This window comes from Neolamprologus multifasciatus, chromosome 5, assembly GCF_963576455.1.
Source record: "Neolamprologus multifasciatus chromosome 5, fNeoMul1.2, whole genome shotgun sequence".
In the NCBI taxonomy this organism is placed as follows: domain Eukaryota; kingdom Metazoa; phylum Chordata; class Actinopteri; order Cichliformes; family Cichlidae; genus Neolamprologus; species Neolamprologus multifasciatus.
Genome location: NC_140443.1, coordinates 19,739,059 through 19,753,932, shown reverse-complemented (window position 1 = coordinate 19,753,932; position 14,874 = coordinate 19,739,059). Strand labels below are relative to the sequence as shown.

General features: G+C 37.8%; 1 protein-coding gene across 1 annotated transcript; it reads left to right on the top strand.

The window, feature by feature from the left end:
- The first annotated feature begins 251 nt into the window (after window positions 1-251).
- Window positions 252-13,631, top strand: LOC146518465 (uncharacterized). The gene is made up of 19 exons (XM_085160496.1): window positions 252-334; window positions 533-559; window positions 680-967; window positions 1,242-1,550; window positions 5,778-5,834; window positions 5,932-5,988; window positions 6,276-6,365; window positions 6,714-6,773; window positions 6,868-6,927; window positions 7,133-7,177; window positions 7,267-7,317; window positions 8,186-8,245; window positions 8,623-8,727; window positions 9,287-9,305; window positions 9,590-9,609; window positions 9,694-9,734; window positions 9,831-9,897; window positions 11,024-11,061; window positions 11,152-13,631. Exons 1-19 carry the CDS (start codon window positions 301-303, stop codon window positions 11,242-11,244), a joined length of 1,521 nt encoding a protein of 506 aa, XP_085016622.1. The 5' UTR covers window positions 252-300; the 3' UTR covers window positions 11,245-13,631.
- The last annotated feature ends 1,243 nt before the right edge of the window (window positions 13,632-14,874 follow it).

Here is a 14,874-nt window from a genome sequence, read left to right as displayed (position 1 = left end):
AACTCTTGAGCTCTTTACTGCCACATGTTGCGACACAGACATCTGGGAAACTAAGCCCATGGCAACAGAAATGACACAAATGTTCTCATGCTTGTCTTTATTTCACTTCCTTTCTTGTTCTTTGATCTAAGTAAAACTCATAAGTAGTTTCAAAGGGCTGTTCATGTTCATTTGCTCCGCCGTGTAAAAGCGTTCATTGTTGCTGTGGTTTTCCTGTGAAGTTCCTTAAACTGGAACATCGACCTTTACAAAGTCAGACTTTCACATGTGTTCTGCACAGTCACAGTAATCTTCTTCATCATGGCTGGACACCTTCTGTTTGTCATCCTCATGTGTAAGTTAAACCTCTTGTAACCAGTTGTGTCTTTTGGTGCTTCCTTGTTTATATTTTTAACTGATAAACTAACGTATGGAATCAAAAACTAAAACTTCCTCAGCAGGACGATTCCCTGTGATCTTGAAAAGACAGTTTGTTGTATTAATGAGTCATACATGCCTCCAGTACGTTGTTGACAGACTTTCTTTCCAACAGCTTTCGTTCATGAAAGTCAAGTACAAGGTGAGTCCCTGATGTTCCACTTTTCACAAAAATTTTCTTTAACTGCATATTTGTTTTTTTTTTATACAATATCATAAATTACCTATTAGATAAAACATTTCTTTACCTCTAATTTTTCAGCTCTTCTTCCACCAACACTGACAGTGAACACAGCATTGATCTCAGAGACGGACTCGGTCACGTTACACTGTCAGGCACCAACATCTGTTTCAGTTCATCAGTGTTTTTTCTACACGGTGAGCAAAAATACTTCCAAAGCCTTCTCATGCCTGCAGAATTTCACTGCAACAGAACTGCTGTTAATGTCACATCACAGTTCACCTGCTGAAATTAAAGTGAGATGTTTTTACACTGGAGACCTTAATTCAACGTCTGCTGACAGTGAACCATCCTCCATCACCATACAAGGTGAGAGACTGCTCTTCCTGTGACTGGATAAGTTATCATACTGTGTGTTAGACATTATTATCTCCATAAAGCTTCATGTTTTCTTTCACTAAAGTTTTTTTTAGGAGTGTTGTTCTTACACCACCAAAGACAGCACGCAGGAATCTAAACATGACCAGTTACAGTTAATTACAAAATGTGTTGCAGTTCAGCTTTTATGAACACCAGTATTGTTATGGTAGTAAAACATACAATATTCTTGTATATTAATGGGACTCCATTAATCTTCATGTAGGTCAAACACCACAGATGAGTGTGCAGCATTTTAATGGGGAAAATGTTCGGTTTGTTTGCTCTCTGCCTGGATCTGTGAAAGACGATACAAGATGTAATCTGTACTTTGCAAGTCGTCCAGTCCTCACAGCAACTGTCTGGAAGAATAGCAAGACAAAAAAGAAAGAGAGGTTCTGCCAGTTTTATGTCTCAATTGATGATTTTTTGAGACATTTACATTTTGTTCAACAAAAAGATGCCAGCTGTGATTACACTTTGAAAAGGGAACCCAGGTCTTTGTCTCCTCGTAGTGATCGATACAATTTAACAGGTAAGTAAAAGATAAACAGACTTTATAGCACAGATGCTACTTTAATTAAAATGATGAAAATGACTAAAACATAAGTATACAAAGTATTTTTCTCTAAAAATGTTTTTTTAGTTGTTACTCGCAAGATTTCATTTCATTTCACTGGCCACGACCTTAGATGTGAAAAAGAATAGATCCAGATTAGCAGTCTCTTGGAACGTAGGAAGAGTTGAGCTTTGATGATATTGTCAGTAAATTAACATGCTTACAGTAGAAGTGGGTGGCACAGTGGGCAGTTTTTATACTGGATACTCTTCCTGACACATCCTCAAAGGGATTTGTACAGTGGCTTGCAAAAGTATTCGGCCCCCTTGAACTTTTCCACATTTTGTCACATTACAGCCACAAACATGAATCAATTTTATTGGAATTCCACGTGAAAGACCAATACAAAGTGGTGTACATGTGAGAAGTGGAACGAAAATCATACATTATTCCAAACAGTTTTTTTTTTTTTTTTTTTTTTTAAAAACATAAATAACTGCAAAGTGGGGTGTGCGTAATTATTCAGCCCTCTTTGGTCTGAGTGCAGTCAGTTGCCCATAGACATGCCTGATGAGTGCTAATGACTAAACAGAGTGCACCTGTGTGTAATCTAATGTCAGTATAAATACAGCTGCTCTGTGACGGCCTCAGAGGTTGTCTAAGAGAATATTGGGAGCAGCAACACCATGAAGTCCAAAGAACACACCAGACAGGTCAGGGATAAAAGTTATTGAGAAATTTAAAGCAGGCTTAGGCTACAAAAAGATTTCCCAAGCCTTGAACATCCCACGGAGCACTGTTCAAGTGATCATTCAGAAATGGAAGGAGTATGGCTACTGTAAACCTACCAAGACAAGGCCGTCCACCTAAACTCACAGGCCGAACAAGGAGAGCGCTGATCAGAAATGCAGCCAAGAGGCCCATGGTGACTCTGGACGAGCTGCAGAGATCTACAGCTCAGGTGGGGGAATCTGTCCATAGGACAACTATTAGTTGGCCTTTGTGGAAGAGTGGCAAGAAGAAAGCCATTGTTAACAGAAAAACATAAGAAGTCCCGTTTGCGTATGGGGTCTTAACACACCCCTGTTCTCTGCTAGCCATCGGGGCGGGGGGGCTGGGAAGAGATGCTGGCTGTCCGATTGGCCTCCCTGCTGCTGCGGAGCCTGGGGCGGTCTGCTTGCCTCCACCCCGGAGGGAAGGGTAACATCTCTTGGGTCTGGGTGCCGTTTCCATCTCTGGGGGTGAGGATACCTGGACCCGGGATATAGAGTATGTTTGGGGAGTGTGATTGTGTGTACATGTCCATTTACGTTTATTCCTGCGTTGGGTGAGTGCTGAGTGTTTGTATATGTGTGCATGAGGGTGGGAATGCATGTCTGTGTCTGTGTGTGCCTGTTTGTCTGTGTCTATATGTCAGGTCGGGTCTTAGACTTCACCTCTCTGGGAACTCCAAGGCCCTCCAAAGTGTGGAGGCCTATCTCCCCTCACCACACTCCCTGCCGGTGACTGATGCCCTCAGGGGTCGGTGCGTTGGTGGTTCTTGGTGTCCGGGGCTGGGCGCTCAGGTATGTACCAGCTCACTCCCGGTGACTACTTGGCGGGGCCTGGCGCCTGCTGCTCGGTCAGGCCTCTTCCGGGGCGCGGGGGGCCCTCGGGCCTCCGGCCTCTGTGCCTGCGGCTCGGTTCACTCTGGCACAGCTGGCTGCCGGCAGAGCCGGCGGGCACGCCGGTGCAGCCCCCTCTAGCTTCTGCCCGGTGGCTACTGGGTGACCCCTCATCTGGGGATCCTCAGCCCTTCCCATGAAGGTGGCACGGATGCCCCTCCGGTGGTCCTCCTTGGGCTCTTGCACTCTGGGGCCTCTGGATGTCTGGGGCCTGGATCTCCTCCATGCCTGCTTCATGCCCTGGGGGACGGGGCTATGGCTCTCTACATCCTCTAGCAGACCATTACATGGGGAAACCATTTGAATACAAGCGCGCCGATCCACACAGGTGTGCACATGGGTGTTCACTATTCGTAGACTTAAATCACACCTTTCTTGGCTGCTACTTCAAAGCACATTGTGCGCTGTCTGTCCTGCGTGCTGCACAACAACATTCAATATTTAGTATTTACTGCTGTTTTCACTTAGCTAGATTAATGCGATGGTGTTGTGTATAGTATGTTGCATTGTTTTGTTTTTTTTTTTGCTTGTTTTCTATTCTTTTTCTCTCAACAGGTGATCCCGGAGATATTTTTTCTTCCCCCCTTTCTCACTGTCCCTCTCCCCTTCTGTTTTTCTTTTCCTTCCTCTTTCTTTCTCCCTTTCCTATCCCTCACTCATGTCTGTCCCGTCTGTAACAACTGAAAATAAAATAAATAATAAAAACAAAGGTCGATCAAATGGACCAATACGGCAATGCCATGATGATCCATTTGGCAAAATAAATCCATTGGGTATCCTTGTTGGTCTTCAGACAACAATTCTGACGGCTAAAGAACCAAATGGGACAGGCGAGAAAAAAAAAAAAAAAAAAAAAAAAAAAGAAGTCCCGTTTGCAGTTTGCCACAAGCCATGTGGGGGACACAGCAAACATGTGGAAGAAGGTGCTCTGGTCAGATGAGACCAAAAGGGAACTTTTTGGCCAAAATGCAAAACGCTACATGTGGTGGAAAACTAACATTGCACATCACTCTGAACACACCATCCCCACTGTCAAATATGATGGTGGCAGCATCATGCTATGGGGGTGCTTCTCTTCAGCAGGGACAGGGAAGCTGGTCAGAGTTGATGGGAAGATGGATGGAGCCAAATACAGGGCAGTCTTGGAAGAAAACCCCTTGGAGTCTGCAAAAGACTTGAGACTGGAGCGGAAGTTCACCTTTCAGCAGGACGACAACCCTAAACATAAAGCCAGGGCAACAATGGAATGGTTTAAAATAAAACACATCCATGTATTAGAATGGCCCAGTCAAAGTCCAGACCTAAATCCAATCGAGAATCTGTGGCAAGATCTGAAAACTGCTGTTCAAAGGATGGATTGCTGTCCATCTAATCTGACTGAGGTGGTTGTTTTGCAAAGAAGAATGGGCAAGAATTTCAGTCTCTAGATGTGCAAAGCTGGTAGAGACAAACCCTAAAAGACTGGCAGCTGTAATTGCAGTGAAAGGTGGTTCTACAAAGTATTGACTCAGGGGGCTGAATAATTACGCACACCCCACTTTGCAGTTATTCATTTGTAAAAAATGTTTGGAATCATGTATGATTTTTGTTCCACTTCTCACGTGTACACCACTTTGTATTGGTCTTTCACGTGGAATTCCAATTAAATTGATTCATGTTTGTGGCTGTAATGTGACAAAATGTGGGAAAGTTCAAGGGGGCCGAATACTTTTGCAAGCCCCTGTATCTTCTCCTGGGAGAGGAGGGTATCTGGGCATCTATTCGTAGGTGAATGTGTAAACCACAACAATATGCAGCCAGCACTTTCCAGGTTGTTAACATGACATGTTCAAATGTCTTTGTGTGTTAACATTCATTGTTGATTCATTCATTTATTGTTGTCATTATTGTTACATTTATTAAGTACTGAATTTAGGCAATTGGAATTTTTCTGACTACCAAATTACAATACAATAACCTAATGGGGTTAAAAATAACATTTGTGTGGGATGAATTTCTATAACTGGAAACACTTCCTAATGCAGATTTGTTGAAAGGTTACTTTTTTTTAAAAAAAAACTATAATTGTGTCTAAAGAATAAATAAATAAAAGAAGAAGGACAGAACTGAAAGATGGCTAAAACATTTCTTTTCCACATTTACAGTTGGTCAAATTTTTTTTAAACCTAAAATAAATTTGATATTGTATTTAGGTGAACAAAAAGCTTTCATTAGCACAAGAGTCTACAGTGTTCAAGTATGTTTTCACAATTCATCGGGTTGTCCGTTATAAAATCAAGTGAAAGTTATCAGAACAGGACTTAAAGGGAGCAATTTAAACAGAACACATTTTGTTAGCATTTCACTAAACATCAAGTAAAATTTTGCCTTAATGCCTAAACTTGTTTGCAGTCATTATCTCAGGGCCAATTGACACTGCCATTGGGACATATGTAACAATAAAATAGTAAATGTGGTTTCAAAATGTTTGAATCACTTTTGAATTGATTGCATAAATAAAACCTTTATTTGTACACAAACCCATTTCCTTTTACTGTAGCTATTCTGGAAAGTGAATCACCAAAGATCAACAAACAGTCATCTATCATGACCACAGGTAGGACATGCAGTACACTTAACTAACAACCTAGAGCATGATCACACATCACTTCTTTTAAATGTCTTTAACATTTTATTGTCCATTTATGAAACAGAATCAAGTCTCAGCAAACTCAGTGCTTCAACTTCCACTTCAGTGAACTCAATAACAGGTAAATAAATTACTGCTGTTGTGTTAGTAAAGTAGTAAATATTTTTTCTGTGATAATGTAAATCTGGTCAAATTAAAAATTAGACATTTAATTTTTCTGTTATATATTATTTTTCAAACTAAATATTCTGAAGACTGAAACAATGTGTAACAATTCAAATACTTGGCATTTCATTCCCTTTACTTGGGTTGAATAATGTAAAGAAAAAAAGAAGCAGGAATTTCTTTACAGAGAATAGTAACATATGTGACAATATAGTATTTATTTGATATTTTTCTATCTTAAAGGATTGGGTACTCTTAATCTAAACCCTACAACTGGTGTGAACACTCCTGTCAAAACAACTCAGTATATAACCTCACGAGACAGTACAACAGGTGAGACCGAGTGCATCAATAATGTGAAGATAAATTGAAATGTCCTTGTTTTATTTATGTCTGATTCAATTCTAAGAATGTTTAAAAAAATCTCAACTCTAACTTTAAAATTCTGATGTTTATCAGGAACAGTAAATATTCACCATGTTCAGCATCTTAAATAAATGGCAGTACTTTGTAACCAGGGCTATAGCTGATGTTGAAATGAAGTTACTAATTTTGCTGGCACTTGGTCACAAACCCTCCAACACTGATGCAAATGACCAGATATGTTTTATCTGTAGATATTGTGTGTTTAATTTTCTTTATTTTGAATATTCATGATCATAGTTCTTTATTAAACTGTAGTTATTGTGGGAAGAGAATCAAGAATGACCAGCGCAAAAATGGCATTTAGTCTGGCCACAGGTAGGAAATGCAATACATCAAAATATAATCCAGAACATCATCACACACACAACTTCTTTAAAGAAACTAATTTTTTGTGCATTTTTTGAAACAGATTTGAGTCTCAGTACTCCTGGTGCTTCCAGTCCTACCATGTCTGTGAATTCTCCTGCAGGTAACTGCAGGGACAGTAGAATTGTAAAATATTGTATACAAATATATTTCTACATTAATGCAAACCAACTAAAAAAAAAAAAAAGCTTACACATGAATCAACTATTGCAGTATGTTATTTCAAATTAACTGTGCAAATACACTGAACCTAACAACCTTAGGCAGCTTTTTAAAAATTTGATCCAAATATTTTTTTTTCTAAACAGATTCACACAAGACTAATGCTACAATGACTATTACTACAGTCAAAGGTAAGACAAAGTACAGTTAAACTGTACATATATAAAAAAAATATTATAAAAGTCATCTGTTATTTCAAAAGTAAAAAGGTTTTCACCAGGTCCAACTTTTACTTGGTCTCATACTTCCACCCGTGCCACTGCTACCTCAGGTATCCTTTTTTTTTTTTTTTTTTTTTTTTAAACAAAATGGTAACATACAGTATATTATCAAAAGTGAAACTTACCTCAAGGCACATTGTTAGTCAGTGGTGCTGTTTTCAGTCATTATACAGATTTACTGTTTATAATGTTGGGGAAACCTGCAGTCAGCTGAGAGGTCACATGAATGAGTGATGAAAAGCCTCTGATGCTTTGTATTTTTCTGATGGAAAAATACAAAGCAAGGCACAAGGCAAACAAAGACAGGAATAAACCATAACCTAAACTGGGAAAACTAAAAATAAACATGAAACTTAGCGTGGATACAAAGATACCTGGAACATGAGACATGGCACAAAAGCCAACAGATGACATGACCCTAAATAGAGAAAGTCAAAGGACTTAAAAATACAGAAGGATAATGAAAGGATGGGTAACAGGTGGGAACACAGCTGGGACAAATCAGACCTAAGGAGACAAGGGGAAACAAAACTACACAAACTGCACACAGCACAGGGGGAGCATTTGCTGACCCAAATGTCTGATTTTATGTTACCTACCACTTTGCTGTCATTCCCAGTTATTTCCATTATGTTATAATACCACTAACAGACTGTGGAATATTCAGTAGCGAGGAGATTTCATGTCTAGATTAGGGGCATCCTATGAATGTACTCTTGTTGCAATTTAACACTATATAAATAAAACTTTTGGTGATATAGTGTATATAACATTATAATATTTATCATATATTTATATCCTAAAGGATCAGTTAGTGCTTATCCTAAACTGCTTTTAAAAGAACTGAAAGAAAAATGACATTTAAAAGATGTTATCACATGAGTTTCACAACTTCTCAATGTTTCTGTTTCATATTAGTGGGTCAGGCACGCCAGCCTGACAGTAGAGTAAACTCCTCTTCAAAAATATTACAATCAGGTAGGTAAACAACAATGTCTTCAACTCTTTCACTTTGTATATGGCATTATGGTTATTAATAATGTCAGTCTGCCCCAGGGCAGCTGTGGCTACAACCGTAGCTTGCCTCCACCAGTGTGTGAATGCGAGAGTGAATGAATAGTGGCATTGTAAAGCGCTTTGGGTGTCTTGAAAAGCGCTGTATAAATGCAATCCATTATTATTATTATTATTATTATGATTATTATTATTATTATAATTAATAGAATTAATAAAAAAATAATAATAATGTATTAATGTCTCACAGTTTTTTAAAGCAGTTTGGCTGGAACCACTGTGTCTACTTTTAATTGTTTTGGTTTTGAGTTAGAAGTGAAACTCTTGTTTGGCTTTCAAAGCAGAAGCATCGATATGGAAGTTGGCAGTAGCTGTGACTGGATTGGGAGTAACCATGGGTGTCATCTTACTGGTGCTGGGGCTTCTCACATTCAAAAGAAGAAGTGGTGAGGGCACATATGAAAGCATACAACTTTTTATGTTTATGTTTTTTAGAGATAGAATCTGCCTGTCAACCAAAAATAAGATAATATTACCTTTGAAAGTTTAACCAAAATATGCATTTTAAAAAATTATCTTTTGAATGATCAGAAAACAGATAAAACGCCCATGGTACCAATGATTATTTCACTTAATCTATACCATGAACAAGCAAATGAAAAATTTGCTCTGAAAAAAATCAATGTGGCTATTTCCTGTAGTTATAGTACAAAATTATGAGGGCTCACAGGGATTCACCCCCACTTTGAGAACCTGGAGCTCATGAACTTTTTGTAATATAGTGATACATTTTTCATAGCTGCATTAAATATATGATAATAATTGTACATCAAAAAGATCATATTATTCTGAAGAAGAAAAAAAGTTCAAGCAGAAATAGTTCATCATGCCTAATTTATACACGTGTAAAAAAATGTTATCAGTTTCATATCAGTTGTAAATGAACCTGTGACTTTAAAGTTAATCAGAATCTGATCATACATTTCTTTACCACTACCTTTTCAGAAACATGTTCTCAAAGCAGGTAAGGAATATTTTCTCAGCAAACCTTAATAAGTTGTTTTCCTGTCATCATTCAGACAACCAGAAGTTGGTCTTATTTAGTTCAGACCTTTTCTTATTTATCCAGTGAACAGAATCACTGGAGCAGTGGTGAATCAAATGCCTTGCTTGAGGGCAGGACGCCTAATAAATATGTCTCATAATATTTTTTTCTAATTCTCTACAACAGACACTTTTTTTCTTGTGTAATGTAATGCAAACATTGTTTTCAATTTATTTTTAAACATTTTCTTTATTTATGTGTAGGACAAAGGCAACATCACCAGGTATTGTATACATTTAGCTGTCAGGCAAAACTATCAATCCATGTATTATGGTTTTTATTTTGTTGAGTTTTTCTTTTGTTACAGGTGATTTTATATCAATGACTAAAATGAACCAGGGAAGAATGGTAAACAAAATGTTTCAGTCAAAAAAAATACTCTTAATTAAAACAATCAATTTAAATACTGAGGACATAAAGTTGATTTTTTCCCGTTGTGTTAAGTTACCTGCAGGTAATGATGGAGGCTCCAGTGTGATCGCTTCAGTACCTGATGACAACTGTCTTACTAGTAAGCTGTGTTTTTTCTAGCCTCTACTAATAAGATGGTGAAATTGTTGTACATGGTAGAGCTGTTCGATATAACGATATATATCGGATGACGATATGAAAACGTCTATCATTGCATATTACACTATCGTTTGTTTCGTGGTGTCGCAAAATAAACTGTTTACGGCAATATTTTTTCATTGTTTTGATGGTCACTGTAGAATTTCTCTCTTTCTCTTATATTTAATATAACCACACTACAGACGGTCAAGCAACTGTTTTTATGCGTTGATGTTAGCAACAATGATGGTAAAACCATTGCGTGGTTCTGTCATCAGCTTGTTTATTTTCCACATAAACATTTCACAATAAAGCTCAAGATCCTGTTGAGATTTTTCAAAATAAACTGAATTACGTGAAATAGTATGCAGAGTGTTTACAGATGAGAAGCTAAAAAAAGACGTCAGGTGCTAAAAATATCAAGCTTAGAACAGGTTTTTCCCCGCAGCATGCAGTGTAATAAATACTCACAAAGAATTGCGGTTGTTTCAACTTATGTAACACTCGACTCCAGGTATGCTACCCCCAGCTGAAAACACTTCACGCAAATCGAGTTGCCTGAGATTCACAGAATTTACAGAAAATGTAAAATTTTTGTGATATATATCGTTGTTGGGACAATAAATATCTTATATCGGGATATGAGATTTTGATAATATTGCACAGCCCTAGTACATGGAGTAATTATTTATGTGTACCATTAGTTGTTTCTGAAAGTAACACAATAACATGATGACTGTTTAACAGTAATATTGTTAATATGCTCAAATCTTTATTTCATATCTATAGCATATTTAGTTATTACTGCTGACTAACTTTCAGTAACATAGTTGATTTTTTCAAGTGTATAGCAAGGGAGCTTTGGCTTTGATAGCATTTTACTACCTTGTGATAAGGAAAGCTACTTGACCACTAAAGAGCCTTTAAAATGTCCAAATTTAGAAGAACACTATGACATATACAGTTACAAGACAAACTTTGTGAACCCACTGGACTACATGTTGTCTTGCACTTGTGTGTGTGTGTGTGTGTTTGTGTGTTTTAATCTTGACTGAAAGAAATAATTTTTCAATTTTGTTCTCTTTCAGGAGAGAAACTAAACTTGGAACAGACAAAAAATGAAGATGTAAGTTAGACCTGGTGTTGTAATAAATATGTCAGCTTCTCATCTAAATCAATGCTAATGACTAAAAGGTCATTACTCTTTCTCTTCTAGTCTGACATTTACCATGTGTATGCCACCATCTCTGAAGCAACAGATCCACCAGATTCACAGGACACGATATACAGCACGCTGAATGCACACTGAAACACAGTGAAACATGTTTGGTGACGTTGTTAGTAAAATGTCTAAAATGATCTAAATCATGTCAAAGTGAGAAAAGTGTGACAGGTAATAGATGCAATCTTGCAAAAAAATCTTGAGTTTGAATTGTTGTAGATTTTTTTTCTATTTAAAGATAACTGACATGATGATGATTTCAGCTTTAGTAATTTTAATAAGCGGAATCTAGAGGAATCTCTATCTTTACTGAGGGCTATGAAATACATCTCCCCTTAATCGTATCTGTACCCTGTCTGTTATTGCACAACTTAATAAAGCTGTTTAGTACTGAGAGTACTGAGAATTTATCTATATAATACAACTCCAGTATATAAATTTGTGTAGATGATGCTCTACTACTCTGAGTTGTGACAATAACATTAGCAGTTAGTCTTTTGTTACGTGCTGTGACTGCACACAGGCTTGTAAAAATAGGCAACATACAATTGACCCTCAGCCCACCAACCAGCTGCAGTTTTTAGGTGAGCACACAAGACAATTTTAGGCTAAAGATTATGATGGTGAAAAAATACAGGAAGAATAATGTACTGTAGCTGGTTGCTGCACTGCACAGCTGCTACAGTTTGCCTAGTAGTAGTAACATAATCATGTGACATAAAACATTTATCGATGATGATGATACTTTGTATCCACACAGTTAACAGAAGTAAAACAACAGGGGGAAGATCTGAAATTTACATTCAACAAATAGATTTTTATGTTTTTGGTTCTAGGTTTCATTTGTATGAAATATCACTGTGAGATGTATTAGGAATATGTAGTTTTTCATTTTCCATTTCTGGTTCCTGGTTATTACACATAAACTAACACAGGTAATAAGCCACAGTATTTGTCGCGTGTTCTTTTTCTCTAGGATAAAGAAAGCACACACACACACACACTTCCCTGACCTGTTACCCAGTTTCATTCACCTAAAGTAGCATCTATCTATGTGAGCTACTGTCTATGGCCTCGCTCTGTTTACTCCCACACTCCTTTCACTAAGTCTGCACAAACAATTCTCAATCATGTGAATCTATAACTTTTCTACTTATTTTATTCTGAGGGCTCAGTAGCCCAATTTAACTATATTATTTTCAGTGCTCAGAATTTCAGTTAACTGTGAAAGTGATCTAAAATGTATTAAAAGCCCCAAACCATTTGCCAGCACAAGTCTTGTAAACCACTTTTCTAGTCCTCACACATTAAACATCCATCCATCCATCATCTTCGGCTTATCCAGGGCCGGGTCGCGGATAACAATATAAAACATGTTTAAATAGTTTTGGTGGGTAAACTTACCATTTCCTTCTCAAAATATTATTATAATATTATTAATTGGGTTTTTTTTCTCATAGGCTGATGTTTATTTCCACATTATTATCAGCAGTTTCTGGGTGTATGCATATAGCCAGAAGAAGGACAATGTGGGCATGCACAGCACATTTCATGCTCACGCGAGCGGCCTGAAGTTCCTTTTTCACAACATCTTTTGAGGCCAGTGAGACTTTCAGACACAGAGCCCACTGGTGTATTTATAAACTGTGGTATCTGAATCAGTCACATGATTTGTGAAATTATAAATAATATAAATGAAAATATAGTCTGAAATTTGAACTCTGGAATAATTGTGTTACAATATATACAATTTCTTGATTGGATATATTGTCTAATGCTACTACGTAGCATTAGGAATTAAGACCCCTACTGTACTATCAAGTTTTTGCACTGCACCTTGATTGACCTTCATCTGAGGAACAGCTAAAGCAACAGAAATGATACTGTAGCATATTAATCTAGTAATCTTAACTTAGCCCCCCTGTGGTGGCTGGTATATATAACACACATATAGGTACTTTTAATTAGCTGTTCTTTATATGTGTAGCTTTGTGGCCTCAATATGTGATGAAGTACTTCTCCTGCCTCTTGTGGTTTTCCTGTGACCAACTGCTACAAAATGATTCATCCCCTTCTGTGTCGTCAGAAACGTCAGAATCTTCTTCTCAACAGATGCCTTTGGTGTGTTGTCCTAATGTGTAAGTTAAACATCCTGCAGATTTTGCAATATTTAATGTGATCTCCCAACATTCGTGTAAGTTCACACTTGAAACATATATTTTGCTTAAGTTATTTCAGACTTATTAATAGATTTATTTATGTCCTTGACATATATTTTCAACAGTGTCCTTCCATGTAATGCAAGTACAAGGTCAGTCTCTGATCTACTGTATTTATTGCTGAGTTGTGTCGTCATTGTATGTTATTCCATGATTAGTCTATGATTGGACTGGGTAATGTATAACTGCTTACATGGGAAAAAAGGGTAAAAAAAAAAAAGGCACAGGTATATTATGTGACATAACATCTAAGCGTTCAGTATAAAATGTCTTGGTCTGAAACTGGCAATGAAACAGCAGTGATCACAGAATTTGTTTTGTAGAAGTTTTGGCTGTTGATCTCACATCAGAGGTCATCTGCCAAAGTGTCATGGTCTGGTTGAGTGAGATGTTTTTTCATAGAGCTGGGGCTCCACCTCCGGACGGAGTCTCCATTCAGCAGTCTCACCTGTCTGCAATCAAGCTACCAGTATTTAAAACCAGCACATTCAACAAGTCTTCGCCAGATCTACAGCTAACCAGTGTTAGTGTTAGGCTACATTGAAAGTAGTATTCTCACTTAACCTGTGATTCTCTGTTCTAGTAACCCACCAGGTCATCACGCTTCACTTTTGAGCAGTACTTACCTTCATTGGGACGCAGGTCTTGCTGCAATGACACAGTCTGGTTACCCTCCATTCCTCTCTACACATCACCTGCCTTCCTTCCTGTCACAGCTTCTGGAACTCATTTGGATCTGGACTTTGACTCACCCCAGATTGGAAACTCACCCGGACCTATTTTGGACTGCCCTCCTTCCACATCGTTCTCCGCCTGCAACGAGTAAGCCATTAGAAACACTTCCAGCCTTACTTACCATGAATCACTGGAACCTAGCTGACTCTCTGCACTCCTTTTGTTGCAGTCACTCTGCACTGCTTCGCCCGAGCCACAGCCCTTCCTCCCGTTGGCCCTGTTCAAGGACTTTAACTTTAACAAATTAAGAATTAACTTTAACTCAAAGATTAAGCTTCACGTTTTCACTTTTTAGGTTGTCTCATAAGTTCTCAGTTCATAGTTGGCACCCAGGTTTAGTCTCACTTTGTAAATAAAGCACTGTCTTCACATCAGTTTGTGCCTCTGTCTGTGTCTGCACTTGAGGCCTCTCACCTGGTCTGGCCTCTCAGCCGTAACATGAAGTAGAAGTGAGACTTAGCCTTTTTACACTTATTGACAAAAAGACACTTCTATATTGTATTTTATTTGCCTTAAAATCACCTAAAATGACAAAGAAAGAGTATTGTTACATTGCAGGTCGTGTAAAATATAAGTGATAATAAAGGGCTTTTGTGAATGTCAATATGATTTTAAATACTAAAACAGAATCTTAGTTTCCTTAACTGCAGACTGATGCAAAATGTTTAATGTAAGTTCTGTGGACATTAATCTTCATGTAAGTCAAAAACTACAGATGATGGTTCAGCATTTTATTAGTAACCAAGTTAACTTCACTTGCTCT

Bases quoted from the DNA above. Each gene is read 5' to 3' on its own strand.
- LOC146518465 (XM_085160496.1), top strand. From the start codon at position 301: ATGGCTGGACACCTTCTGTTTGTCATCCTCATGT. The intron at 5,835-5,931 runs GTAGGACATGCA...TTTATGAAACAG, and splicing joins GTCATCTATCATGACCACAG to AATCAAGTCTCAGCAAACTC. The intron at 6,774-6,867 runs GTAGGAAATGCA...TTTTTGAAACAG, and splicing joins GGCATTTAGTCTGGCCACAG to ATTTGAGTCTCAGTACTCCT.